We start from the raw sequence: 27353 nt of genomic DNA on the forward strand, positions 1-27353 counted from the left end.
GAGCTAGGAGCCCAAGCCCGCGCGGCCGAGTCTGGGCGCCGCGCTCTTGCTGGGACTGACAGCTGGACGCCATGGCCGCGGATCGGCGCTCCAAGGCGGACACCCTGGCCCTGAGGCAGCGGCTCCTCAGGTAACCGAGGCAGGCTGCGGGGGAGGCGCACGCACGACGCACGGACGTCCGGCCCGGAGCCCGTGACTGCCCAGCTCCGCACGGCCTGGGCCCAGACGGAGTCCCGCGGATCGCGGAGTCCCTGGGTCCACCCCGCGGCTCCGAGCGTCCCCACCCGCCCCACAGTCCAGGCCAGGCACCATCAGCACCCCGGGAAGACGGCCTTTGTCTTGTCCCCTGGGAGGACTTCGCCCACAGCCGGCCCCGCAGCATAACCTGGGCCTGGCTTGGAAGGGTGGGTGGGGAGTCCTTTTCCAGGCAGCTGTAGAGGAAGTCTGCACTTAAGCTGTCTGTGCCCGAGGCCCTGGGTGGGACGTGGCAGGCCCGGAAGGCGGCCTTCTGCAGGGAGCAGCAGAGCCACCGGGCTGGCAAGGAAGGTTGAGGGTTGAAAGCCAGGGACCCAGTGTAAGTGCCCTTCCTCACACCGCCATCCGAGCCCCTTTTACCTAGGATCCAAGGGGCTGGTGTGGGCACACGCAGAAATGAGCCAGGCCACTCAGGCTTAAAATAATTTAAAAGAGTTTTAAGCCTCAGCAATTTCCTGCCCATCCTTTTCGCCCTTTTCTATGGAGGGGGAAGACTGAGGGCTAGGAAGCAGCACCTTGCTCTTCCAGCGTTTGTCCTTTCTAGAAACTGGGAAGGGGCGAAGGAGGCCTGTGATAGTGGCCAGCTCCCTTCAGGTTGTCACACATGGCTGTCCACTCCCCGCCTGTCCCCACAGCTCTTCCTGCAGACTCTTTTTCCCAGAAGATCCTGTTAAGATTGTCCGTGGCCAAGGGCAGTACCTGTACGACGAACACGGGGCAGAATACATCGACTGTGTCAACAACGTAGCCCACGGTCAGTATCACACCTCAGGCTGGAGGGGAGCAGGAGAGGAGGCTGAGCCTGTGAATCTGGCCCAAGGTGACCCCAAGGCGGTAGAGGCGTTGGAAAGCCTGTGTTGAGCCACCATTCACGTGCTGGCTATTTGTTGGAGTAGCCGTAGGTCTCCAGGCAGTAGCTGTGCTAAACCAGGCAGGAGGCAGAGCTAGGTGTGTGAATCCAATCCCTCTTGGGACTGTTGAGCTCAGGGAGTGGTTGACGGCCCAGCCATCATCAGCAGTGCAGCCTGGCTCTGGCCCGGTGCAGGGATCATGGCAGGCCTTCAGCACCATTGACCATTTCAGTTGCTGTCAGAAAACCAGAGGTGCTAATGGAGGAAAGGGACGCCGTGATTTAGCAGGCACACTGGAGGAGAATAAGTAGAGGCAAAAAGCCAGGGCTTTAGTTCTAGCTTCTCTGGGCTCACTTACTGTGTGATTTTGAGAAAGTTACTTAATTCTCTGTGCCTGTTTGTTCATCTACACATGACACTAGCCACCCACCTGCAGGGAGGCAGAATGAAGTGTGTTAATTAGTGGAACTCACATTGAACGTGCCTGACAAGTGGTGAGCTCCAAATACTATCCTTGGCCTTTGGCAATCAAGATTACCTCTGGCCCCCACTGACTGCCGTCACCCTTGAGCCCTGCCATTGCCAAGCAGCAGGCCTCAAAGAGCCTCCTTAAAGACCTGGTTTTCTAGTTGGAATTTCTGCTAGAGAATCTTTTCCTTCTGCTGGAATCTCAGGAACTGCTTTCTAGATCTTTCTTTCCAGAACCATGGTCTCTCCCCTCTGTGTCTGCAGCTTCCCTCTTTCCACCTCTTCCTCCTGCATCTTCCCTGGTGGGGTTTACAGTTTAGGGCTGGGGAGCCCTGGTGGGAGTGGCTAAGTGGAATCGGCATGTGACAGAGGTGGCCCTCTTGCAGTCGGGCACTGCCACCCTGTCGTGGTCCAAGCCGCACATGAACAGAACCAGGTGCTCAACACCAACAGCCGATACCTGCATGACAACATTGTGGATTATGCACAGAGGCTGTCGGAGACCCTGCCTGAGAAACTCTGTGTGTTTTATTTCCTGAATTCTGGGTAAGTGGACTTCGGTCAGCCCCTGGTAAGAGAGGGAGGCCCAAAGAAGAAAGTCACCCCCATGAGTGCACCCAAGCAGGCTTGGGGGAGAGGCTCCCTGCTTCCCAGCTATAGGTCCTGGTGTTCTTTCTGTCAGATCCAGTTTTCCTTCTCTCAGTGAAGGATGCCTACCTTCCAGGATCATTGTTGGGGCTTAACAAGGTAATATGTTCTTTTATTTCTGCCTTATGGATCCAACCTAGTCTCTGCCCTCAGGTTGCTCATTAAGAAGCAAAACATTGTGCCCTGGCTGGTGGCTCACGCCTGTAATCCTAGCTACTCAGGAGGCAGAGATCAGGAGGATATCTGTGGATTGAAGCCAGCCCAGGCAAATAGTTCGCAAGACTCTTGAAAATACTCATCACAAATAGGGACTAGTGGAGTGGCTCAAGATGTAGACCCTAAGTTCAAAACCCAGTATCACAAGAAAAAAAAAAAAAGGATCAAGTGATTCTTCAAAGGAATATAAAATTACTACAAGGGACCATTTTCTGGAGGAAGAATCCGGAATAGAATGATACCTAGAAGTGGCAGAGGACCTGGCCTGTCCTGGGGGGTTAGGGAATAACCCTAAAGGATAAGCTTACAGCTCACTAGGAAGTATTTAGACCAGCAGGAGGAAAGGGCTCTGCACTCCACTGGAAGTCTTATCAAGGTTGGTCACCACATGAATAACCTGTGCAAAGGTCCAGTGGTAGGAAGGGGCATGGTACCCTGGCACACTTGAAGAACCAGAAAAGGAATGAGTGTGAGCTGACACTGGGTAGGGAGCCAAGGCTTATCATCCAAGGTCTTAACAGCCAAGTGAGGAAGCTTTTTTTTAGTGTGTGTGGGACTAGAGTTTGAACTCAGGGTTTGGTACTTGCTTTGCAAGTAGTGGATTCCAGTAGTTTCATGTTGCCAAATCCCGTGGCTCCCTCAACCTGTCCTGCAAAACAAGTGCTCTACCACTCGAGCCATGCCTTTGATCCATTTTTTTTGCTCTGGTTATTTTGGGGACAGGGGACCCAGGCTGGACTTGAGCCATGATCATTCTGATCTCAGCCTCCCAAGTAGCTAGGACGCTGGGACTTGCCACCGGGGCTGGCAGGAGAGCTTTTTATTCTAAAAGCATTGGGAAGCTATTAGGGTTTTAATCAGGGAAGTGATGCCATCAGGTTGGGGAAAGCAAGAGCGGGTGCTGTTAGGTGCCAGGTCAGAGGCCAGGCAGGAGGTAATGGTAGCTCAGGCTGAGGAGACAGTGATGGCAGAATCAGGCAGATACCACAGTGCACTGGAGAGCACAGTCCAATAGATCATAAGTAGTGACATTCGGATCATGGCGATGACTCTTGTCATCATTGGCATTTACACGGTGTATTCCCTGAATAACTTACAGGAAGGAGAATTTATCATCTTCATTTTACAGATAAGGAAGTAGCAGTTCAGAGAAAAGAGCTGGCTAGGAGCTGGCAGAGCCTGAACTGGACGCTCTCTGGGAAGAGCAGGGAGCTGGGCACAGGGGTCACTGCTTCCTCAACAGAGGAGGGAGGACCGTTCCTGTTGGCTTCGTCCACCAGGCTCATTCCGTGTGGATTCCAGTAGTTTCATGTTGCCAAATCCAGTGGCCTCTCGTCTTCCTTGCCTGACTCCTCAGGGTTTGGCAGAATCAAAATTCTCTCTAGACATGTTTCTCCTTTTGCTTCCAGGACATCCTGCTCTTCTGGTGTCCCACTGGCTGCCCTAGTCACTCTTCCTGTTCCATGGGGCTGGTCCTGGGCCATTTTTCTCTCTGAGCTCTCTCCTTCTGGGATCTCCTCCATTCCCTTGCAACTAAGTATCATCCATGTGCTGGTGACTTGCTAATTTATATCGTGATCCCAGGTGCCTCCTGAGTCTTCCAGACTCAAGAGGCTAACTGCCCACTTGACAAACATCTCCAACTTTGCATGTCCAAAGACAATCAAGAATTGCCTTCTGCCAACACCTGGTGTGAAGCCATGGTACCGATTCTCTGATGTTCCCAGCCACCAACCCCAGACCTTCCCAAGAAGACTGCCACCCACAACCGTCCTCACACCATCCCACCTTGTAAATGGGATCACCATCTGCGCCTTTGCTCGTGGCAGAAATCACACAGTCCTGAGTCAGTCTTGCCCCATCTATCTCCAGGATATATCTACTCCGTCCACTTCTCCTTCCCCATGTCCACCACCTGTTCCTACTTCACTTCCACCTTCATTCCCTTTAGACACAACCAGAGGCAGCCTTCTAAAATAAGAGCTCAGTCATGTCCTCCTGATTGAAACTCTCCATGGGTTTTGCATGGTACTGAGAACATTCTTTCCCAGACCTGTTAACATGGCCTCTGCTCATGTCCCCACCTTCCTGATCTGCCCTCCTTTGCCCCTGGCCTCCTTTACCTTCTCTCAATTCCCTGACCATACCGAGCTCCTTCTTCCACAGGCCCTTTGTGTATGCTCTTCCCTCTACCTAGGACCTTCTTCAGGACTTGGGGCAGATGTACCTCCTAATAGAGGCATCCCTGATCTCCCGTATTGGTCTGCTAGGGCTGCCATAGCAAAATACCACAGGCTGAAGCAAGAGAAATGTATTTTCTCACCATCCTGGAGGCTGAAATCCAACATCAAGGTTTTCTCTGAGGTCTTTCTCCTTTGTTTGCATATGGCAGCCTTCTCACTGTATCCTTGTATGGTCTTTGTCCTATGCAAAAGTCCCTGTTGTCCCTTTGCACATCCAAATCAGCTCTTCTAAGGACACTAGTCAGAGTGGATTAGGGCTCACCTAAGGGCCTCTTTTCACTTACCTCTGTAAAGGCCTTATCTCTAAGTGTGGTCATATACACAAGCTGTTCCAAGGTCCTAGGCATCAGGCCATGTGCCCCCCTATCTAAAGTGGGGCCCCATCTGGTTCTTTCTCCCTCAGTACCCTATATCCAGTGCTAGCACCTACAAAAATGATCACTCTTTGTCTTCTGGCTTTCATAACACATCAGAAAATAGCTTCTGGATGACTGGGGCCCATCTGGTTTACCTACTATTTTCACCACTAGCTCCTAGCACATAGGAAGAACTTGGTGTTTACTAAATGAGCAAGCAGATGACTGACCGAATGAAATCCTGAGAGTCTTCTTGCTGCTGGAAGAGCTCCTCCTCCATTCGGGGTTTCTCTGCCCTTAGGTTAAGTTTCAGGTCATGCCCATCTTTTCTGTTGTAGGTCAGAAGCCAATGACCTGGCCCTGCGGCTGGCCCGCCAATACACAGGACACCAGGATGTGGTAGTATTAGACCAGTAAGTACAACTCACAGGCCTGCCATTTCCAGAAGCCTGGGCCTACCTGCTTGTTGGGGATCAGAGCGGTTCTGACCTTGGTGCCTTAGGCAAGGAACAGGAGGGCCCTGGACCAGGCCCCAAAGACACCTCCCTGGAAGCAGTCTTCAGGCCACCATTGTGGGTGGGCAGCACCTGGGGAGCAGGGAGCTGGGAGCACTTTTGTAAGGGAAAGTCAGTCCCACAACATTTAGCCGTTCACACTGTTGCAGCTGTCACTTCATGTGTTTAGTATCTGATGTGCACAAAACCCAGGCCCAACTTTGAAGATCAGTGCATGTAAGATTGATTATAACCCTGAAGGAGGACCGCCCACCCCATACTGTACAGAGGACTAAACTGGACCCAGGGAGGCCATGTGATTTAGCTCTGGGACGTGGCCAGTAAGCCTTGAAGGGAGTGTTGCTCACTCCTCAGCCCAAGGACTTGGGGCCTGTGTCAGAAAAGTTGACTACCCCTGTGTGCTATAGTCAGAGGTGGGTCGACAGAGGTCAGAACCAGGCCAGGGACTATGTGCCATCCGGGCTTGAGTCCACCTTCCTCTTCCCCCCAGTGCTTATCACGGTCACCTGAGCTCCCTGATCGACATCAGCCCCTACAAGTTCCGGGACCTGGATGGACAGAAGGAGTGGGTCCATGTGGTACGCACTGCCCATGTCAGCAACAGGCTGGTGCCCACCCCAAGCCGGGATGACATGGTGCTGTCACTCCCTACAGGCACCTCTCCCAGACATCTACCGGGGCTGCTACCGAGAGGACCACCCCAACCCAGCTGAGGCCTATGCCAACGAGGTGAAACGTGTGGTCAGCAGTGCACAGGAGAAGGGCAGAAAGGTAACCACACCCACATCTCTCCAGTCCAGTGAATATCACCTCTACTGTTTTTAGATGTTGGGAAACCAGAGAACAGAACAAGGCTTTGACCTTCTGGAGTCTAGGGGGAGAAGGGCTGGTTAAGTGCCCAATAGAGAATTTGAGTACACTGGAGCTTAGATAGAGGTATATCTTGGGCATTGTGGGTGTCCAGGGGTCCATGCTGGACATGGGTAGATGTCAGGCAGGGTCCTTGGAGGAGATGCCACCTAATCTCAGTAGTAAAAGGTGAGTGGGAGTTAGCTGCTCCAGGCAGGTGGGTGCAAGAGAGGAAAGGGCTCCAGAGCTGGGGTGGCCTGTGCCGAGGGAGGACCATGAGAGGACTGAGCAGGTCAGAAGGCAGAACTAGAGAGGCAGGCAGGATTCATAAGCCAGGGGCCCCTGGAGACCATGGGCACCACTGAAGGTCCTAATCAATGGGGATGAGCAGAGCCAGCGCTCACACTCAGGCTGTGTGCAAGATGGATGTGAATGGCACAGCCTGAGGGCAGAGACCATGTGGAAGCTGTGTTGGGTCCCAGTGAGCAATGGAGAGGCCTGACCAGGGTGGTATGTGGAGAGAGAGGCAGAGGAGAGACGCCCATACCCGGGAGAACAATACCTACAGAGACTAAATAGAGGGGGCTGTTAGCGTCTAGGGTGAGGGACCTTTGGAAGACCTCACTGTAGGAGGGACAGGCTAAACATAGAATGTATGGCAAAGAAAAGCAGGCTGTGGGACCAAAAGATTGGCAGACCAGGGGAGCCTGCCTGTGGGTCTCAAATGCTCTGCAGCCACTTCTGTGGAACCAGGAAAGAGCGCTGCTCTGGTACAGCAGGGGGGTACTTGACCGACCATCCCACATCCCCGCAGGGGCCTCTGCAACATTTGGGGAATCACTGCTTGCCCAAAGGGGTTATCAGGACTCCTTTAATCAGGACAGCAACAAACTCACTCTCTGGGTTGATGTGTCACTCCAGAAGCCATGGGAGAGAGGGACAGAAGGAGGTGTCCAGTTGGATGGCATCTGCAGGAGGCCAAGGCAGGTCTGCAGCCAGGTGCAGAGGATACAGTAGGTTGCGAGATGTGACAGAGACAGAGATTTGTGGGCTGTGTGCAGGATTGATCAATGAGGGCTGGTGTAGACCAAGGAAGCCACATTTCTGTCAGGGAGGAGGAGAGAGGTGCTAGTCACCAGAAACAGGACAGGGAAGGAGCAGGCAGTGAATTTAGTTTGGGCATGCTGAGTTATAGAAGTATGGAGGCATTGGTAGTAAGAGTCCCAGCCTCAGATGTGGCATGCAGCCCAAGGGAAGGACACCACAGTGACAGTGACTTGACCTGCTTGGGACTAGCAGTGAGGCAGCATTAGTAAGGAGGTGAGCTGCTTGTGGCACTCCTGATGTCTGTCCCATCCACAGATTGCGGCCTTCTTCGCTGAGTCTCTGCCCAGTGTGGGCGGGCAGATTGTTCCCCCTGTGGGCTACTTCGCCCGTGTAGCAGAGTGAGTAGGTGGGTGGGGTCTGCCCCAGGGAGGGTAGGCTATAATTGGGTTTCCCAAACTCTGTTCCAAATTCCAACCACAGCCTGGCCTGCTTGCCAGAATTTTTTTTTAAACAAATCCCTTAAAGAAGTAATGCCTCCCCGCAAAAGAAAATAATGACCCAGAAAAGGACAGCCATTTGCCTATCCCCCTCCCCCACTATGACTGCTGGCAGGGCTAGGATTCAGAGCCCCATGACCTCCCACTTATGAATTGATCCCTCTCCACACAACCTCTCTGTCACCATCTGTCCTCTGCCACAGGCACATCCACAGGGCTGGAGGGGTCTTCGTCGCAGATGAGATCCAGGTTGGCTTTGGCAGAGTAGGCAAGTACTTCTGGGCCTTTCAGCTGCAGGGGGACGACTTCATCCCTGACATTGTCACCATGGGCAAGTCCATTGGCAATGGCCACCCAGTTGCCTGTGTGGCCACCACCCAAGCTGTGTCAAGGGCATTTGAAGCCACGGGAGTCGAATACTTCAACACGGTGAGTGTGCAGGCTCTGCGCAAGGGAGTGTCACGCGCTCTGCTAGGCGCAGGCCTCGGGCTACCCTGCTCCCCGCACCAAGACCACAGGGAGACTACAGCCAAGTCAGGTTTTTTTAAATGCTGTAAAACATCTTTAAAAATTAGTGGCAATCCGCCAGACGCTGGTGGCCCACACCTGTAATCCTAGCTACTCAGGAGGCAGAGATCAGGAGGTTTACAGTTTGAAGGCAACCAGGGCAAATAGTTGGTGAGACCCTATCTCGAACAGTCCTTCACAAAAAAGAGATGGTGGAGTGGCTCAAGGTGTAAGTTCTGGATTCAAACCCCAGTGCAACAACAAAAAATGTGTCAATCCAAAAGCTGTCACAAGAGACTGTGTTTGTCTTATAAAACATGCATAGAGAGAATGTCAGAGGCCCTCTTCTTCCAGCAGAAGCTGTCTACTGTGTGCCAGGCCGTGGCAGGTCTGGACCCAGAGAACAGCACCTCTCTGGTGAAGTTGTTGTAGGGGTTTGGTCTGTTTAGGAGACGGATGGTCCAGGAGCAGAGTTAATGTCACAGCATAGCCGACAGAAAAACATGGTTCCCTATCCTCGGTATACAGGGTCAAGAGCATTCCCTGAGTGAGTCTGACACACAGCATGGTTAGTGGCTGTGAGACAGAAGGTGCACGGTGAGCATGGTAGCCGGCAGGGCCTTGTCTTGGAAAATGGAGTAGTCCTGATGGCAGGGGAACCATGCAAGGGGTTTTTGCTTTGCTTTGGTTTTTGTTTTGGTTTGCAGTGCTGGCAGCAAAGCCAGGCCCTCACACATGGGAGCAAGCCTTCCCCCACTGAGCTACACTCCCCATAGGAAGGTTTCAGTCATGGAGAGATGAGCTCCGAAGTGTCCTCAGGAAAGATCTGTGGTGACTATCACAGACAGAGAAAGAACTGGATATTGGGAGATGGTCAGGCAAGAGAGGACAAGGCTCAAATCTGTGCTCAGGCCACCAGGAAGAATAGGAAAGTACAGAATTGATTCCTGCCCCCAAAAGAGTCAATCTGAATTAGACGCAGAAATATGTCAGGAGTTGGCAAGGTGGACAAGGCAGAGAAGGTCATTAACAGTGAGGGAAGTAGCCAGGTATGGTGGTATATATATGCCTGTAATCCCAGCTACTTAGAGGCAGAAGGATTGAAAGTTCAGGGCCAACCTGGGCAAAAAGTTAGTAAGATTCTATCTCAAAAGCAAAATACAAATGAAAGTGCAAGTGGCAAAGCACTTCCCTAGCAATTGTGGGGTCCTGAGTTCAATCTCCAGAATTTGGGGGTGGGGTGGAAAAAAGGAAGTGACATTTTGGCTGGTGCTTTCCACAAACTGCAAACTGTCACCCTGTGCTTGGGTGACACAGAACCTCTACCCTGGACAAGCTCACTGTCAGGGCAAGACGGACTTATAGACACAACTGAGATATGGCTTAATGAAAGTGAAGAGTTCATGGTGCTGGTGCCTTGAGAGCAGAAGGGACACCCCAGGAGGGAGGTAGGCACAATGCTGCAGGGACACGTGGTGGAGAGGTCACATAGACGGTGAGACCAGGGCAGAGTCTACAAGGATGAGCAGGAATTAGGCGGGTGAAGAGGAAGGCGTGTTACATGAAAGACGAATGACCCTGGGGAGCTAGGTCTTGTTTTTGCTTATTTCTTTGTTGTACTGAAGCATCAAGTAAACTAAATATAATCCTCTGCTCAGCCCTCTTCTAGTTAACCACTTACTTGGTTACTTTTGTTAACTCCGAGAAAGCCATCCTAAGTAAAAGTTAGGCCCTTGATGACAACTGGCATTTGTCTTAAGTTATCCCCAAACCCATCATCCTCCTCACTGAATGCCACATTCATTGTTGATTCTGGTTGATTTTTCACTTAGTTGAAGTCTGTCGTGCTGTATATGCTCTGGGGATTTTGCACCTAACGTTAATGTTACAAATCATCACACTGCTTGTCACCGGAGTGTAACTGCTTTGTAACAGTCGTTGTGTAAATGTACCATGACTTATTCATCCATTTCTGCTGATGTGCTTTGAGGTGGCTCAATGTTTTCAGTGATGTGAACAGTGCTGCCGTGAACAATTTTTATTTGTTCTACAAGTGCAAGCGTGAAGAATTAACCTGAGTAGAATTGTTAGTTCATAGGGTGCATGTCTACCCTCAATTTCAGGAGCTAATGACATCTGTTTCCCAAGTTCACAAGTTGACACCCCTCACCAGCACTGCACATCCTCATCAAGTGCATTTGTTTTTGCCAGTCGACGGGGGCAGTGTAAAACAGTAGCTCAGGTGGTCTCAATTTGCTCCTCCTGGATCGCAAGTTATGTAAATAGTCTTTTTTTCTTTTCTTTTCTTTTTTGAAAGTGCTGGGGTTTGAACTCAGGGCCTCACACTTGCTAGACAGGTGCTCTGCCACTTAAGCCACTCCACCAACCCTTGAAGCATCTGTTCGTATGTTTATTGGCCACAGATTGTGTCTTCTGTGAAGGGCTGATGGTGTGTTTTGTTCTTTTTCCTTGTGGGAGTTCATGAGTCTGTGTGTGTGTATGTGTGTAAACCTCCACATATTCTTGATACTAATCCACTGTCAGTTGTGTATATTGTGGATATGTCCATCCAGTTGATAACCACTCTTTTCACTCCTTTCATGGACTTTTATATTGTCAACTCTTATCAGTCTTTTATAGACTTTTAAAATTTATTGTGTAAGAAATCTGTCTATTCCAAGAACTAAAATATGTTCATAAATATTTTTAAGTATTTTAACATTTCATTTTGACATATAGGTCCTTAATCCGAGTTGATTTTCATATAGGGCTATGATCAGGAATCATGTAGTATTTTTTTCATCTTCCTTTATCCTCCATTGATATTACATCACCTGTGTCACGCAACCAGAGTTCATGCATGAGTGGATCTGTTTCAGGATATTTCTACTGTTAGGGCCAATCTGCCTATCTGTTCCTGTAGCACGTCACTTTATTTACTGTTATGAGCCTCATAATAGAATGAGTTATCTTTAAACAGTTTATGAAAAACCCTGTTGAGATTTTGATAGGGGAGTTACTTATCTGTAGATTAATTTGCAATATTAAATCTCCTATCTAGGAACATGGTATATACCTTTCCATGGTTTCAATTTTTCCCTATAAAGATTTATTGCTAGATGCTTAACATTCTGTATCATCATAAACAGTGACTTCTCTTTACCTATGTACAGTCTGCTGCTGGCATGAAAAACATAGACTTATGTATGCTAATCGCTCAATCCTCTTTCTAGACTTTTCTATTATTTCTAATAATTTATAGGCAGACTTTTTCTCTATGTTAAAAATATTTTTTAAGATAAAAATGACTTTTTTTTTTGGTGTTTTGAGAGAAGGTTTCACTGTCTGGCTTTGAACTTGTGATCCTCTTGCCTCAACCTCCCAAGTGCTGAGATTACAGATGTGTACCACCACACCCAGCTAATGTAAAAATCTTATCTCTTTTTTTTTAAGAGAATGGTGGCAAACTTTATTAGCAAAGAAAATCCTAACAAGATGAAACTAGGAAAAATGGGGAAAGGGGAGAAATATTTCCTACTCCCCATGCAGGAAATGGGAGTAAAGACTCAATTTAACTTCTTTGTAAGTTACGTTTCAGTCAGTTTGAGCTGTCATAACAAAGTACCACAGACTGAGTAGCTCAAAAATACATACATATGTACTTCTCACAGTTCTTCAGGCCGGAAGTCTAGATCAGGATGCCAAAGTGGTTGGGTTCTGGGGAGCATCCCTCTTTTGGGTTGCAGTTGACTTTCCATACCCTCACATGGTGGGAAGAGCAAGAGAGTGCTCTGGGGTTCCTTTAATAAAGATCAAAATCCCATTCTTAAGGTACTGCCCTCATGATCCAATCATCTCTCAAAGGCCCTACCTCTTAATACCATCACATTGGGGGTGAGGATTTCAACAAAACATTCAATTCATTCTAAGTTATAGGACTGTTAATGTTTTTATTATACTTTTTGTGCTTTCTCCCCTCCTCATGGGACTCCCGTTTGTGTTAGTCTGCTTGACTGTGTCCACAGGTTATAGGGTTCTGTTCTTTTCTTGGTTTTGGTTTTGAGATGGGGGTCTCACTGTTGCTCCGCCTGGTCCAAACTCCTGGGTTCAAGCAATTCTCCTACCTCAGCCTCCTGAGCAGCTGGCACTACAGGTGTGGGCCACCACATCAAGCTTTTTTCTCTCTTGTGTGCAGACCATACAATCCCAAATGACATACTTTGAGTTTGCAGATTCTTTTGTCTGCTCCAATCTAATGAACCTCTAGTGGATTTTTCCCTTGTTACTGTTGCTTTTTTTTTTTTTTTTTAACTTCAGGTTTTTCCATTTTGTTCTTTTTTTGCTTCTTTATTGGTAGTCTGTTTTGGTGAGTCTACATTTTCAGTTTTTACCTTAAGTTTTGGATGTTCTTATAATTACAACATCTAACTCAAAATTTCTAACAAAGTCAACATCTTGGCTTCCCTGTTGTTTGTACTGCTTGCTTCCCCACCCCCTAACCACCCCCCCACCCACTATATGGGCTGTACTTTCTTCTTTCTTTGCGTGTTTCATGATTTTCTGTTGAAACTGTAATGTTTAAATAATGAGACTTTGGAAATAATGTTTTCCTGCCCCCGCCATGCTGTTTGTTCAGTGCTTTTTTGAACTAATTCTGTAAAGTCTATGTCTTTGACATATCCCACAGCACTGGGCATGCCCTCTAGATTCTCAGGAATCTGACAGAGCTTTTTAAAACCCCTGCAGTCATCTCATTCCTCAGCTTTTCAAGTTTTTTTTTTTTTTTCCTGTTTTTTGTTGATGCTGTTGTTGTTTTGTCAATATGGGGTTTGAACTCAGGGCCTTCAGGCTTGCTAAAGCAGGCACTCCACCACTTAAGCCACTCAATCAGCCTTTTGTGATGGGTTTTTTCGAGATAGGGTCACCCAAACTATTTGCCTGGGGTGGCTTTGAACCATGATCCTCCTGATCTCTGCCTCCTGAGCAGGTAGGGTTACACAAGACTTTTGATCAGCCTGTTGTTGGTCCCAATGTTTATCCACCTATTCAGGTAGCCACCAATGTTAAGCAAATGCCTCTGATTGCCTCAATAAATACCCCCAGAGAAAAGACTGTTCTCCACTGGGCAAGGTCCAGTGGCAAATCAATTTCCCCCTTCATATGAGGTCTTCCAGGAAACCGCCAGGGAGGTCAAATAATGACAAGTTGTACCCAAATGGCACTTTGAAGAAGCTGCAAATCTATTCAGTGCTAAGACTCTAACTTCCTGAGTTTGAAAAAGTTGATTTTTGCTAGTATTATTGTTGCTTTTTCTTTTGGAGGGGGGTTACTAAAGTTTGAACTCAGAGCTTTGCCTTTACAAAGCTGGTGCTCTACCACTTGAGCCACACCTCCAGTCCTCTTTGCTCTGGTTATTTTGGAGATGTGTCTCCCAAACTGTTTTCTTGGGCTGATCTAGAACTGCATTCTCTCGATCTCAGCCAACCAAATATTAAGGACTACAGGCATGTTGCTTTTATGGAGAATTGTGGTGGGGGGATGTGTAAAGAGGCCTTATTCTGCCATTTTCACTGATTCTTGGCTTTTTTTTTTTTTTTAAATGCAATGAGGTAGGTCATCTTTTTTATAATTCCAGAGATTTGGCTCTATTATATCTTCAACTGTTGTAACTATTCAATTTTTCTCCTTCCAGGACCCCTATTACCCAAATGTTAGCACTTCCACTTGTCTTCCATATAGCTGTTTTTTCTGTTTCCTTCCTTCTGGGAATTTTCTCAACCTGCTCTCCTGTGTCTATCCTGTCATTCCCAGTCTATTGAAATTATTTATCTTTTGTGGTGGGGGGGATTGACTCAAGCACTCTATCACTTGAGCCACACTCCCAGCCCCTTTCCCATCTATTCTTTATTTCAACTATTGTGTTTTTCAGTTTCATATTTTACCTGTTTTCACAGTTTAATGTTGCTAACATCTTCCCTTATGTTTTAGCCTAATAAGACTTAAATTCTCGTCATTCTTTTCTTACAGTTCTACTTCAGATAAAATTTGTTATTCAGTGTGGTGTTTCCTTTTGAAATCATTCTCTTCTTCATATGCCTTGCCATGGGAGTCCATTTATGGGCTGTGTCATTGCTTGAAGGAAGGCTGGACAGATCCCACCCACTGGGGATCATGAGGGATCAGGACTGTGAGTCACTGCAAGGAGTGTGGGGGTAGGGTCACAAAGAAAAATAAGGACCAGGGACATAGTTCTGAATTCAAACCCCAGTACTGCAAAAAGAAAAGACATGAAACGGTTCCTATCTTAACTTCCCCTGCCATTGCTGGACTGCTTCCTGCCTCAAGCCACCTCAGGTTTTCCCGGTTTTCTTTCTTTTTTGGTTGTTGTTGCCCAGGCCATGATTCTAAACTAAGGATGTTAAACATCCTCCCTACCTCCCAAGGGCTGGACTAGAGCCAGGGACTTGTGTGTGCTAGCCAAGTGCTATACCCGTAAGCTATACCCACTCCCTTAAATACAAACTTAGCATCCATAAGCCAAAAACCAGGAATCTGAACTCTCTGAAATCTGAAACTTGTTCCCCCTCCCCTTGGCGGTACTGGGGTTGTTCTGAACTCAGCCTCATACTTGCACTGTACCACTTGAGCCATGCCCCCAGCCCTGAAATCTTAACTGTCACACTGACACTCGAAAAGTTCTCAGTTGCTGGGCTTGATGGAATATGCCTGAACACCGCAATACTTAGGAGCAGAGGAAGGAGTATCACAAGTGTGAGGCCAGCATGGGCAACTCAAAAGAATGACTGGAGGTGGAGCGAAGTGGCAGGGTGCTTGCCTAACATGCAGTGACCTTAGGTTCAATAGCCAATTCTCCTGAACGAGTAAGACTGATGATGCCACAAGTTGAGGATGTGGAGCAACTGGAATCTCATAGACTTGGTTTTTCAACCAAGTTGAAAAAGTTTCAGTTTATAAAGTCAAACATACAGTTACTCAACAGCTCGGGTTTTTTTGTTTTTTTGCAGTACTAGGATTTGAACTCAAGGTCTACACTTTGAGCCACGCCACCAGCACTTTTTTGTGATGGGTTTTTTCGAGATAGGGTCTCACAAACTGTTTGCCCAGGGTTGGCTTCAAACCACAATTCTCCTGATCTCTGCCTTCTGAGCAGCTAGGATTACAGGCATGAGGCACTGGCACCCAGCAACCCAACAGCTCTTACTCCTAGGTACTTACCTAAGAGAAATACGAATATAGGTTTTACAGAAGGCTGTGCATAAATATTCATAGGCGTTTTATTCATAACCACCAAAAATCAAAATAAGGGTCCCCAACAGAATGGATAAAACAAATAATGGTAGATTTAAACAATGGATTATGCAACAATTGCAACCAATGATAATTGTAACAGTATGGCTACATTAAAAAAACATGTTGGACAGAAGAAACCAGGCACAAAAGGGTACATATCCTGTGATTCAACTTACATGGCATTTTAGAAAAGGCAAAGCTATATAATTGACAAAAAGGTCAGTGATTACCAGGGCCCAGTGTTGGGAGGGTGGGGATGGGAGTACAAGGAGCTTTGGGGAGTGAGAATCCACTGTAGCTTCATTGTGGAGGAAGTTCCTGGGGAATATACATCTGTCACAGAGCATTCAACTTGAAACATAAGTTGTATGTAAATTGTTTCTCAGTAAAGCTGATTTTTAAAAAAAACATGTAGTCTTAAAAATACATGGTCTGCCAGTGGCTCATGTCTGTAATCCCAGCTACTCAGGAGGCAGAGATCAGGAGGATCAAGGTTCAAAGCCAGCTTGGGCAAATAGTTCGCAAGACCCTATCTCGAAAAACCCTTCACAGAAAGGGCTGGTGGACTGGCTCAAGGTGAAGGCTCTAAGTTCAAGACCTAGTACCGCCAACAAAAAAAAAAAAAAAAAAGGGAGGGGGGGGTGTCTCTTGCTCCTGACCTTTAAAACATAGGATCCTACTCACAACACACATGGAGCCAGGCTGGTCAACAAAGTAGACCAAAGCACCTGAAAGGAACCACCCATGGGTATAGCCAGATAGGCCAGGTTTGTTTATGTCAGAAATAGACTTGTGTGAAGTCTCTCACTTTTAAATGTTAGCACCCAATTCACAATTTTTAAAAATGTCACACAAGTCAAACAAAGTGAGTCCACATGACAGATGTGGCTTCCAAGCAAACAACTTGTGGTGTGTCTACACCCTAAAATCTTCCATGGGCTCAGCCAACAGAGCCATGGATTTGTATCACCCAGTGGCTTTTATAGGGTAAGCTTTGGCAGTCTATCACTGACTCTCCTTGGAGGTGATGGGCCAGCCCCATGCTGTGGGTGTGGCCCTACCAACGAAAGTAGCTGAGGGAACAACACACAGTGCACCCTCCTCTGGTTCTGCATCTTGTAGGGGCTCCTGCTGCAGTCCTGGCAGTTACCCAACCTGGGTTTTAGTCATGCGAAGACTTCTGAAGTGGGACAGCCTACAAGATTCCCAGGAGGACTCAGCTCTGAGGTTTAGGGCCTGTGTTCCTGTCACTGCCCTTGTAATGTGTGGCAATTTGGTGTATAGAGTATGGCCCATTCTGCTGGGTGTCTGACATGCCCATTGTCCCTTGGCTTAGTTTGGTGGCAGCCCGGTATCCTGTGCTGTGGGGCTGGCAGTCCTGGATGTCTTGGAAAAGCAGCAACTCCAGGCTCATGCTGCTTGTGTGGGCAGTTTCCTGATGGAACTCCTCAGACAGCAAAAAGCCAAACATCCCATCATCGGGGATGTCAGGTGAGGTTCCAGGGGGCAGGAGCCACCACCCCCTAATCAAGCACCTGCCTCGGTGCAAATGCCATTCTCTTCCTTCACCTCCTAACCTGGAAGAACCGAGAAGTGCTGCTGCCCAACATAGTACTTTCTAGGGAGCGACACATCTCTGATTCAATCTGAGCTCAGGGTAACCCCCAACCTCTTTCTTCTGTCAACACCACCCCAGGCCTTTCTCCCCTCCCAGTTACTCATTGGAACACACAACACACACCCGTGGCACAGGGAGAACACAGGTAGTTCCAGCAGCGGAACTTGGCTTAGGCTGCTTAGAGCAAGCGTGTGAAGACAGTGGCCTCCTGGGCGTGGCCTAAAGATGCCACCTTCTCCTCCAGGGGCTCTGGGCTCTTCATTGGTGTGGATCTCATCAGACATAAAGCCATGAGGACACCAGCAACTGAAGAGGCTGAATACCTGGTATCAAGGTATCATTTTTTTTTTGAAACATGTTGCTTTCTGGAGTAAGCAGCACTGTGGGTGCTGAGTGGGAGGGTACCTCCAGTACTGGCACTGAGTGGTGGAGGCAGTTGTTTAAGCACCACTCCTAGGCTCCCAGAACAGAACATGGCTCTATTAGTTCTTGCCAGCACCTGGCAGCAGACTTACCAGCCCAAGGTAGCCTCAGCTGCGAATTCCAAACCCAGCTGGATGGTCAGACCCAGGCAGTCCTAATGCTGACATCAAGGGCTGGAAAGCTAAGTGGCTTCCCCACATCCACACTTGAGAGCTGTGGCAGAAAGCTGCTGGGATGAACAGGACACCTGCATCCTCTTCGGGCTAACACGTATCTAGATGAGTCAGTAGGCCTCAGGGATCACTCCACCAGCTGCCCGGTTTGCATGTTTCTCACTTGAACCCCAGGCAGGACCTGAGACTCAAGACTATTCCTTTGTCCCTTTCATCTCCATTTCCCATTTCACCTTCCCCCACCATGGAAAACCCCGCTGGTGTTTTGAGTGTGGTTTTATTTTAAATTGTGTAGCATGCATAGTCTTGTGTGCTAATTCACCTATCTTTTGAGTGTTTCTTTTTTAGGGTACTGGGACTTGAACTCGGGGCCTCCTGCTCACTATGGCAGGAACTCTACCACCTAAGCCAGTTCCACCATATCCCCGCCCCTAATCTTTTCATTTAAATCTTACTCTCAGAACTGTTTGCAATTGGCCTAGCCTCAGTGGCCAGCTAGCCTCAACCAGCTCACCCACCCTTCTCCCACTGAGCCTGAGACAGATGTTTTACTTACAGTCATACTGCTAGCAAAGCTGATTTGACCCCACCAAACCTTATTCCTTCTGGCACATTGTCAGTGCCTAAAACAAAGTAGACCGGAGACAACTTAGAAGCCAAAGACATACCCCACCCTAGCCCATCTCCTGCTAAAATTTTAAAAGAATGTAAATACAATCTTATCAGATCCTTGTTAGTGGCTAATACCTAACCTAAGTGGAATATATATATGGAGCCAAGCATGGCACTGTATTCCTATCTGTAATACTAGCACCCAGGGGGCCAAAGCAGGATTGTGGGTTCAAAACCAGACTGGTCACACAGTGTGACCCTACCTTAAAAAGAGGGTAAATGTGGAATGATACTTTTAGGTATAATAATGTTGAGGACAGTTACCCTAGTAAGAATGGGAAATTAAAGTCTTGTCTGGCCCTTGCAAGGTACCTTGGGGGACAGGGGCAGAGGTTACTGAAACTTTTACCTAGCTTCATACATTCAATTTGTAATATTGGCCATTTTCTATTTTAAAAAAGAAATACACATAACCTTGAGCCAAGCTGATTAAATCCTTAAAAGGTCATGCAAAGAGTGCTGTTCCTACAGGCTAAAGGAAAACTACATTTTGCTGAGCACTGATGGTCCTGGGAGGAACGTCCTGAAGTTTAAACCCCCAATGTGCTTCAGCCTGGACAATGCCCGATATGTGGTGGCAAAGTTGGATGCCATTCTAACAGGTGAGCTTGGAGCCCGAACAACTGATCAGGTACCTAGAATCCAACCTGGAGTCAAGCATGAGAGCCTAACAGCTGAACCAGGAGACCCATTGGACAGTACATGCCCAAGCAAAGGGTCCCTTCTTGAAGTCTGGGTGAGTAGGAACCAAGCCCCAATACTGCATGCCTTGACAAGCACCAGTGAAAAGACCTGAGACCAGTCATCAAAACATCAATCTGATACAGTGGCACATACCTATGATTCCAACATCTGGGAGACTAAGTAATACTGCAAGTTGGAGGCAGTCTGGGCTACCTAGAGACCTGATCTCAAAGAATACAGTGGGAACCCAAACCTGGTTTTTGTGCTTAAGAATACTGGAGGCAGGTGCTTCATTCCATGCTTGAAGCACTCCAAGCTGCTAAGTGGCTAAAGTGAGATTTGCACTGAAAACTGACTGCAATGAAATTCTCCCCATATTTCTAAATCACTTAGGAAGGTCAAGATAAGCCCATTGTCTCCCCCCTAAATCTTACAGGGAAAATCAACCAAACTAGACATGAGTGTGCACTGGGATAACGTGCAAAACTCAGACCACAAATAGGCAGAAATCATTGTCTCATGGTAGAGGTCAGAGCAACCAGCAAGCAAACCTTCTTTGTTCCTCTTAAGTCACCTCATTGATGACCACAGATGCACTTAAGCATGGGGCTCTGGCAGAAGCGTGTATTTGTGCAGAGCCTGGAGGAGTGAAGGCTGGCTTGCCACAGAACTGGTTTAGGGATCCTAGACATGGCTGTGCTTCCAGAAAATTGCCAGACCATCTGTGTGTGTAAAGGGACACTGAAGGCAGGTGGGGTAACTTTATGGTCTCTTTCAGATATGGAAGAAAAGGTGAGAAGTTGTGAGACGCTGAAGCTCTAGCCCTATGTCACAACTGAGTCAAGCATTCTCTCCAGGTGAGTGAGCCTTGTTTCTTGCTCTTAGGACACCTAGAGATGCTTCCTTTTCATCAGTAGTAAGTATCCTCCACAAGTAGAGCTTTACAAAATATTCTCCTTCTGAGTGATGACCCCTGTTCTCTGGTTATAGTTTCTTCAGCCACCTGGTGGCTGGTGTGAAAGAAAATTCACCAAAGATGTGGAACCTGTGGTTATGCCTGGCAGGATGTTCTCCAGAGACAGAGAAAATAGAACACAAAGTGTTAGCTCCAAAAGTTCAGTGGCCAAGTCCTTCTTCCAAGCTGCCACCAAGATTGTTATCAGTAGCTAAAGACCCTTGCTATGGGAGGAGGTCCTAGTCCTACATCATCAGGCACCTCTACTCTGGGCAACACACATAGCCCACACTCACCCAGGCTTGGGGGTTTTTAAAATTTTTATTTCAAAAGCTTGGATAGCTTCAATATCCAGGTCGTGGCAAAATCAGGACACGTGTAAAATACCTTACAATACATTAGATTCCCAAAAGGTACCAAAAAGTACAGTAAAATTAACACTTCCATTACAGGAAATGTATGACACAAATAATATAAAATTAAAAGGTGAAAAAAGGTGACACTGGTTCCAAGATGCAGTTTACTCTTTACACCCAGGGTCCACAGGTCCAAGCTGCAGAGAGGCAGCAGGAAGCAGACCCTCTAATCTGGTTCTGGGTAACCTGGTAATAAAATCAGCCCCTAATGCCGCTCTGGCCTCGAGACACCACACGCTGCCTACAACAACTAGAGCTCTGGAAATAGTAAACAGGAGAGTGATTTCCAAGGGGAAAATTTTAAATAAGATGCACATGGGACAGGCCATAGAAAGTTTGCAAAGTTAAATTTGGTACATAATTGTGTTCACTCCGTATCCAAACAAAGCGTGTGCGGTCGTCAGTCGGCCGCTCCTGCTGCCGCCTCAGTATGGCTTGTAGTTATTCTGATGGCCACCACGTCGCTGGCTCTTCCCGTAATTTGTACTACCCTGACCTAGGGACAAGAACAACGTAGCAGCTACTACTTACTGAGCATTTTACCCTGTGCCAGGCGCTTGACAGGTTTCTCACAGGATCCTCAACAATCCTGTACGGTAGGAATCACTTTCCCCCGTGCTAGAGCTCCATCCAGGAACTCCAGTGCCAGGCCTGTCTGCCTCCAAAGCCCCTGCTGCCAGCGGCCTCTGCACTGTCTGACCTGCCTCCCCTGGGGGGGAGTGGATGGGGCCTCCCTCTCCTACTTACTGTAGTCGTAGCCGGGGCCGTAGCCGTAATAGCCATAGGGCGAGTAGTCGTAGCCGCCATAGCCGGGCCCGTAGCTACCAGTGTAGCCCTGCTGGTAGCCGTAGCCCTGGTTCCAGTAGTTGCCGTAGCCCTGATTCCAACTCTGACTCTGACCTGTGGGGGGAGCAGGGCACAGGGGCCCGTGGACCATTTAGCACACGCAGGAGCTAGGATGGAGGAAATCCTGCCCTTTGGGTGGCGGGGGTTACTATGGCAACTCAGGTAGAAGCCAAGGGGCTACTGTTCTGTTGTAGAAGGCCCTGGGCCAGCCCTTCACCTGAGATCCTATCAGGAGGCCAGGATGCTAACTTCACTTGGAGTCCAGGTAGCTTAATTACTCAAATCACCCCCACCCTTCTTGGCAGCTTGGCCTTGAAAAAGATGCAGTTCAGGCTTTGGAGTCAGAGGGGCCTGGGATGGAAGGAGGTAAGCGCCTGGCACAGCTTTGCCTTTTTGCCCACCCACCCATGGGTGTACCAAGATTTGAGGACAGCCACAGAGCCAAGCACAATTCATCATCCCTCCTACCCACCGCCCAATGCAATGCAAATGCTCCCTCTGCGCTGGGGGCCCAAGCAGAATGAGAAAGACTGAGCTCTTCTATTCCACGAGTCATAGCAGCACAAGCACACAGCCTCCACCCAGGAAAACCATTTCTGGTCCTGCCCTGACTCCACTTTACACACTGCCGGCCCACTCCTACTATACAGAACACCAGAGGCAGCCCCAAGACAGGCACGGAAGGCTCCTTGCAGGCAGGGAAACAGACCCATCTTCATCCAGGTTCCACTTACCTCCACCTCCACCACTGCCTCGGTTCCCTCGGTTGCGGTTTCCACGGCCCCCAGAGCCATACTGCTGCTGCTGATAGACCTCTTTGGGCTGGGCCACCTTGATTTCACACTAAAAGCCAAGAGGACAGTGGGTCAAGCCTGTGAGACAAGCTCAGGGCAAGGGCTGCGCACAAAGGCCTTCACTGTAACATTCAGATGATAGATCTGGTCCATCTGCTGAAAAAACAGTATGCTGGGGAAAGAAGTCACGTTTGAGCTACAAGCTCCTGGAACTACAACTAAACACCAAGCATTTAGGGGGCAGCAGAGCAGATAGGTGAGCTGTAGCCCAGGAGAAATACACCACAGAGGGTGGACAGGCTGACTGCACCTTGGTCCAGGGCAAGAGGGTCATGAGGGTAGTAGTCAGAAGATTTTCACTTTTCTTTTTTCTTTTTTCAGAAAATACTCATCCCACTCAATACTCTATTGAGACCCTGACCACCACCTTACAGATAAAGAAAAGTCTTTCAGGCTCAAGGTGGGCTTTGCCTGAGGCCGCACTGCCACCTACCAAGCATTGGTCTACTGTTGAGATAGGCGACCTGTCTGCAGCCCAGCAGGGTCAGATTTCCTTTCTGCCCAAAAACTTGGGAGGTGGGGGTGGGGCAGCTAACAAGCACTTCTGCTTAAATTAGTATAAAATGTCTTTAAGGAAAATAGCAAAAAGTAACACTTTACACATTGTGTCCTCATACAAGTATGCTCTTAACTGCTATTCCTACCACATGATACATACGCCTTACGTTTTCTACCCTACTGAATTAAAAATACTGAATACAACTAACTGAATACACTTATTTCCAAGACCCACCAGCAGCAGTCCCACAAAAACACTGCCTTAGAGGTTCTTCCTGCTACTACATGTCAGGGCACACAGAGAAAAAAAGGCCTTTCAACGTCACTGTTTATTGGAGTAACAAAAGCCCCCACCCAACTGCCTGTTTTACAGAACATTTCAAGAGCCTAAACCCTAATCCAAGCTTTCTCAACTGCCAACCAAATGGGACAGAGGCTTCCTGAAGCCCTGCCCTACCTGTTCCATCTTATCTGGCCACCATTGCAGCTCAGGCACTGAACGTACCACACCCAGCCACCACAGGCCACACCTTCAACTCTGCTAACTGCCAACCTGAAAGTACTTTAGGCTCCACCAGAATTCAGGGTAGGAGGTATACCTCATTGCATGCCAACTCCACATTTGAAGGCAAAACTGGTCCTGAACTTAAACTGGCCATGACTTGGGAACATCTTTGCCTGGCATAGTGTTGAATAAAGCAGTGGTGGAAAGGGAGGTTTAAAAAAAAAAAAAAAAAAAAAAAAAAAGCTCAGGAGCAGGAAACACTTCAACATGGAATGAAATGTTGGAATTGTATAAATTCTACAATCTAATGAAACCTCAACTGGAAGCCTTCTAACACTGGACTCTGTCTAATCTGTAATGCTGTCATCCCTAACTTTAAATCAGAAATCAAAGAGGCTACTCATTATGGCTCCATTCAGACCCCAAAGCTTTCTTTCCAGCTCCCTCACAGCCTGTGTGCATTTACTATTGGTCTCTACCAGCCTCGGAGCACTTTGAAAAGACCACCTGTCCCAATCAGGGCAGCATATATATTGTAGAGAGATACTAAGGTCTGAATGGAGAGCTCTGGATGTAGCTCAACCTAACCTACACCTGGCAAGGGTCAGCTTTCCAGCAGCAGGCCAGGCACAGAGCTGAGAAGCCTTACCTTGCTTCCACTGATAGTATGGAACTTTTTCTCCAGAACCTTTTTCACAGGGTCTTCTTCTTTAAAAGTAATAAAAACAAATCCCCGTCTTTTGTTCAACTTGGGATCCATTGGAAGCTCAATGGCTTCAATCTGTAAAAACATAAAAGTTCAGGTCCAAACCTCCCCTACCCCAGAGCACATAGGGAACTCATAAGATCCACTGAAGGCCAGAAGATGAAAAGGGCTCCAAAGAGCTAAGATTACCAGAAAACAGGAAGAAGGTAACCTCAAGACAGGTGGCAGGCCACTTACTCCACTCACCTCCCCAAACTCGCCAAAGTACTCCCTGATCTTTTCCTCTGTGGCTTCAGGATTCAGACCCCCCACAAAGATTTTCTTCACAGGGTCCTTCTTCATAGCCATGGCCTTCTTAGGGTCAATGACCCGGCCATCCAACCTGTGCTCCTTCTGGTCTAGGACCTGTTCCAAACAGAAAGAGGTCAGGCTCTAACTCAGCTACATAACCCTGGAGGCCCTTCTATGAGCCACAGGACTCCAGCACAAGTACACAAATGTGCTTCATCCCCTCCAAAACTCTATGCCAGCTGGACTCCCAAACCCAGTTTTCTCCAATCCTCCAGTACAGCTGATTCACCTAAATGCCTATAGATCAATCCTCAATCCTCTGAGCCTCTACCCATGCTGTGCACTCCTCTTCTGCACAAGTACTATCAGCTTAGGGCCCATCCCCTCCCAATAAAGCAGCAGTGATTAAGAGCACAAGATGAAGACAGGCTAGGTAGGGTAGGAATCCTCTTCTCTTCCACTTAATTCTCAGTGCTTTAGGATTTGGGGTGTTTTTCCCCTGTAAAAATGGGGATAAATGCCTATCTTCATAGCAATATTGGACTCTTTCTAATCCCCAAAGTTGTTTACCACCAGGCCCAGGAATAGGCACATAAAAAGGCAATAAACCTCAACTATAATCGTCTTGAACCACTCTAGCACACACACCCTGCTTATTCTGTATTATTCCCTCAAAAACAGGAATTTGTCCCTGACCTCTGCTTGTCCCAGAACACTCAACCCCTACAGCGCATACAAGCTAAACGTGCTGTAGAGCAGTGTCCTTAGATCTCTCATCCTAACGGACTGCTGATAGCATGCAGCTTACCTTCTCCACACTGGCAGCATCTTTGAAGAGGATAAACCCAAACCCTCTTGACCGTCCAGTGTTGGGATCCATTTTTATTGTACAGTCAACGACCTCTCCAAATTTAGTAAAATAGTCCTTTAAATCTTTTTTGCTGGTATCCCAGCTCAGACCACCAACGAACATTTTTCTGAAATGGCAGGATGAGACACATGGCAACAAGTCTTTAAGCAAGCCGAGATTTTAGCAAGGACTGGCCCTGGCTAGGTTGCACTGGAAGGATTACAAAGCCACCATCCTATAGACAAAGTCAGAGTCTGCAAGTGTGCTACCTTGGCAGAACGCTAAGCCTGGGCTGCCCTACAATCTCAACGCGACCTGAACGTGACCCCTGCAGCCAGGGGCAGGAGAGGGAACGGAAGCGACCACCTCGCCGTTCGTCTGCGCCCCAGCCACTCAACTGGTAACACGGGCGGACGACAAACACGAGTCTTAGCGCTCGCATTGCCCCTTCCCGTCTACACTTCCCAACAACTCGAGACCTCGAGGCTTCCGGGCCGAGACGACCGGGGTTCCGACCATGACTCCGCCCCCGGCAGGCGCAGGCGGGAGGCCCGGGCCCGCGCGCCAACTCCGCCCACGCAGCCCCGGCCCGGCCCTCGACCCGGCCGGCCCTGGTCCGAGCGCTTTCCTCCTTCCGGGCCGCCCGGCCAGTTCCCGGCCCGGCCGCGCGCGAGCGGCTCCAGGGCGGCGCCAAAGTCGACCCAACAAACTCCTGCAAACTCCGGGGTCGGCAAGCGAGCGAGCGAGCGAGCGAGCGAGCGGGGGCCGGTCCGCGGGCCGCCCGCCCCTCCCCCCGCCGCGTGGCGCCAACAAAAGGCGGCCCCGGAACAAAGGCGGCGCCCCCGTCCGCCCGCGGCCGCACCTACCCCGCGTCCTCCTCGTTCTTGCTGGCGTTGATCTGGTCGCCTTCAGCGCCGTTCTGATTCCCGCTCGGGGGCGCCGCGGTCCCGCCTCCAGACCCCGCCGCTGCCCCGGTGCCGGCCCCGGCCGGAGACTCGCCCTCGGGGGCGGCCTCGTGTCCGTTCTCGGTGGCGCCCGTCGTCTCCATGGGCTGCTCTTCACCCGCTTCCGACATGGTAGGCCAGGCCGCGGCGGCTCCTGCAACGAGCGGCCACAGGCGGCGACGGCGTGTCAGGCAGGCACGGATCTCGCCCGAGCTCCCGACCTCCCGCCCGCAGCGCGCGACCCGGCCGCTCACCTCGCCGCCGATGACGCCGCGGGGCCTGTTCGTCCCCACCCGCCGGGGAAGGTGCCGCGGGCTCAGCCGCGCTTAAACTCGCCCTACCGGGGCCTTTCCTCCGCCCGCCGACGGAACCGCTCCCTGAGCGTGCGCTCTTCGACCGTAGCCACACAAAACCCACCAGCCTACAGCCCACCCTCGGCCCGCGCGGTGCCACCGCCTGACAATGCCGACTCGTGGCGCTCTTTATAATGCCGGAGCCGGGGGCCACCGCGCAATAAGGCATGTGCTCATAGGCTGATCCTGACCGTCACTCAATCTTACGCTGGCACTCCATTGGTCGCGAGGGCACACGCGCGCTCTAGATCCGGGCGGGCTTTATCATCATTTTAGAACGCGCGCGCGAGTCAGTCTCTGCAGCGGGTTCCGGACGCTGTACGGGGTAGTGGATTGTACAGAACGGTCGGCAGCTTTCTCGGTGGCTAGCGGACTCCAGCCAGATCCTCTGCTCTGCAACTGCGGTGTCTTGCCCTCGTGTGCTACATTCAACATTGGCAACCTCGACCTCTCCATTTGCAAAAGAGGAAACTGGGCGGGAGGAAATCTCTAAGCCCAAGGTCGCCCGGAAGAAGTACAGACCCAGGCTTCCGAGATAGTGTTTGTTGGGTCCTCCAAGGCCCTTAGCGCTACTTGGGGTGATTAAGACGGAACCCTCCTTACCCCTTGACCTCTGGGCCCCTCAGTGATGGGGTAATCACTGATTCCTTTTAAAATCAATCATCTGAGTGGCGGGCCCCAAAAGGACCAGGATTACAACCTCCCAAGCTTGGAAATTATCAAATTAGCATCCTGAACACAAGTAACTGACTTTTCCCACTGGATTCCTAAAGCTAGGCCCCATGTAAGGAGCTGGGCTTTC

The 27353-nt window shown here is 49.2% G+C and overlaps 2 protein-coding genes across 4 annotated transcripts; one reads left to right on the forward strand and one right to left on the reverse strand.

Annotated features, from left to right (window-relative positions):
* Positions 1-23106, forward strand: Phykpl (5-phosphohydroxy-L-lysine phospho-lyase). 2 transcript variants are annotated; one of them, XM_020170449.2, is made up of 13 exons: positions 1-130; positions 891-1009; positions 1961-2120; positions 5376-5450; positions 6043-6130; positions 6207-6323; positions 7764-7846; positions 8149-8374; positions 17100-17254; positions 17626-17715; positions 19121-19251; positions 20112-20190; positions 22726-23106. In XM_020170449.2, exons 1-12 carry the CDS (start codon positions 72-74, stop codon positions 20153-20155), a joined length of 1347 nt encoding a protein of 448 aa, XP_020026038.1. In that variant the 5' UTR covers positions 1-71; the 3' UTR covers positions 20156-20190; positions 22726-23106. The 2 variants fall into 2 exon arrangements, 1 of the variants encoding a protein (XP_020026038.1); XR_002212832.2 differs by having other exon boundaries at positions 19121-20190.
* Positions 20591-26690, reverse strand: Hnrnpab (heterogeneous nuclear ribonucleoprotein A/B). Of its 2 annotated transcripts, XM_020170451.2 has the most exons (8): positions 26453-26690; positions 26121-26352; positions 25213-25381; positions 24360-24518; positions 24057-24188; positions 22285-22393; positions 21452-21604; positions 20591-21200 (listed from the first exon to the last, which is right to left on the reverse strand). In XM_020170451.2, the coding sequence occupies exons 2-8, from the start codon at positions 26327-26329 to the stop codon at positions 21130-21132; spliced, it is 1002 nt and encodes a 333-aa protein (XP_020026040.1). In that variant the 5' UTR covers positions 26330-26352; positions 26453-26690; the 3' UTR covers positions 20591-21129. The 2 variants fall into 2 exon arrangements, with proteins under 2 accessions (XP_020026040.1, XP_020026041.1); XM_020170452.2 differs by lacking the exon at positions 21452-21604 and having other exon boundaries at positions 26453-26689.
* Between the last annotated feature and the right edge of the window lie 663 nt (positions 26691-27353).

Source organism: Castor canadensis, chromosome 16 (genome assembly GCF_047511655.1).
Source record: "Castor canadensis chromosome 16, mCasCan1.hap1v2, whole genome shotgun sequence".
NCBI lineage: Eukaryota > Metazoa > Chordata > Mammalia > Rodentia > Castoridae > Castor > Castor canadensis.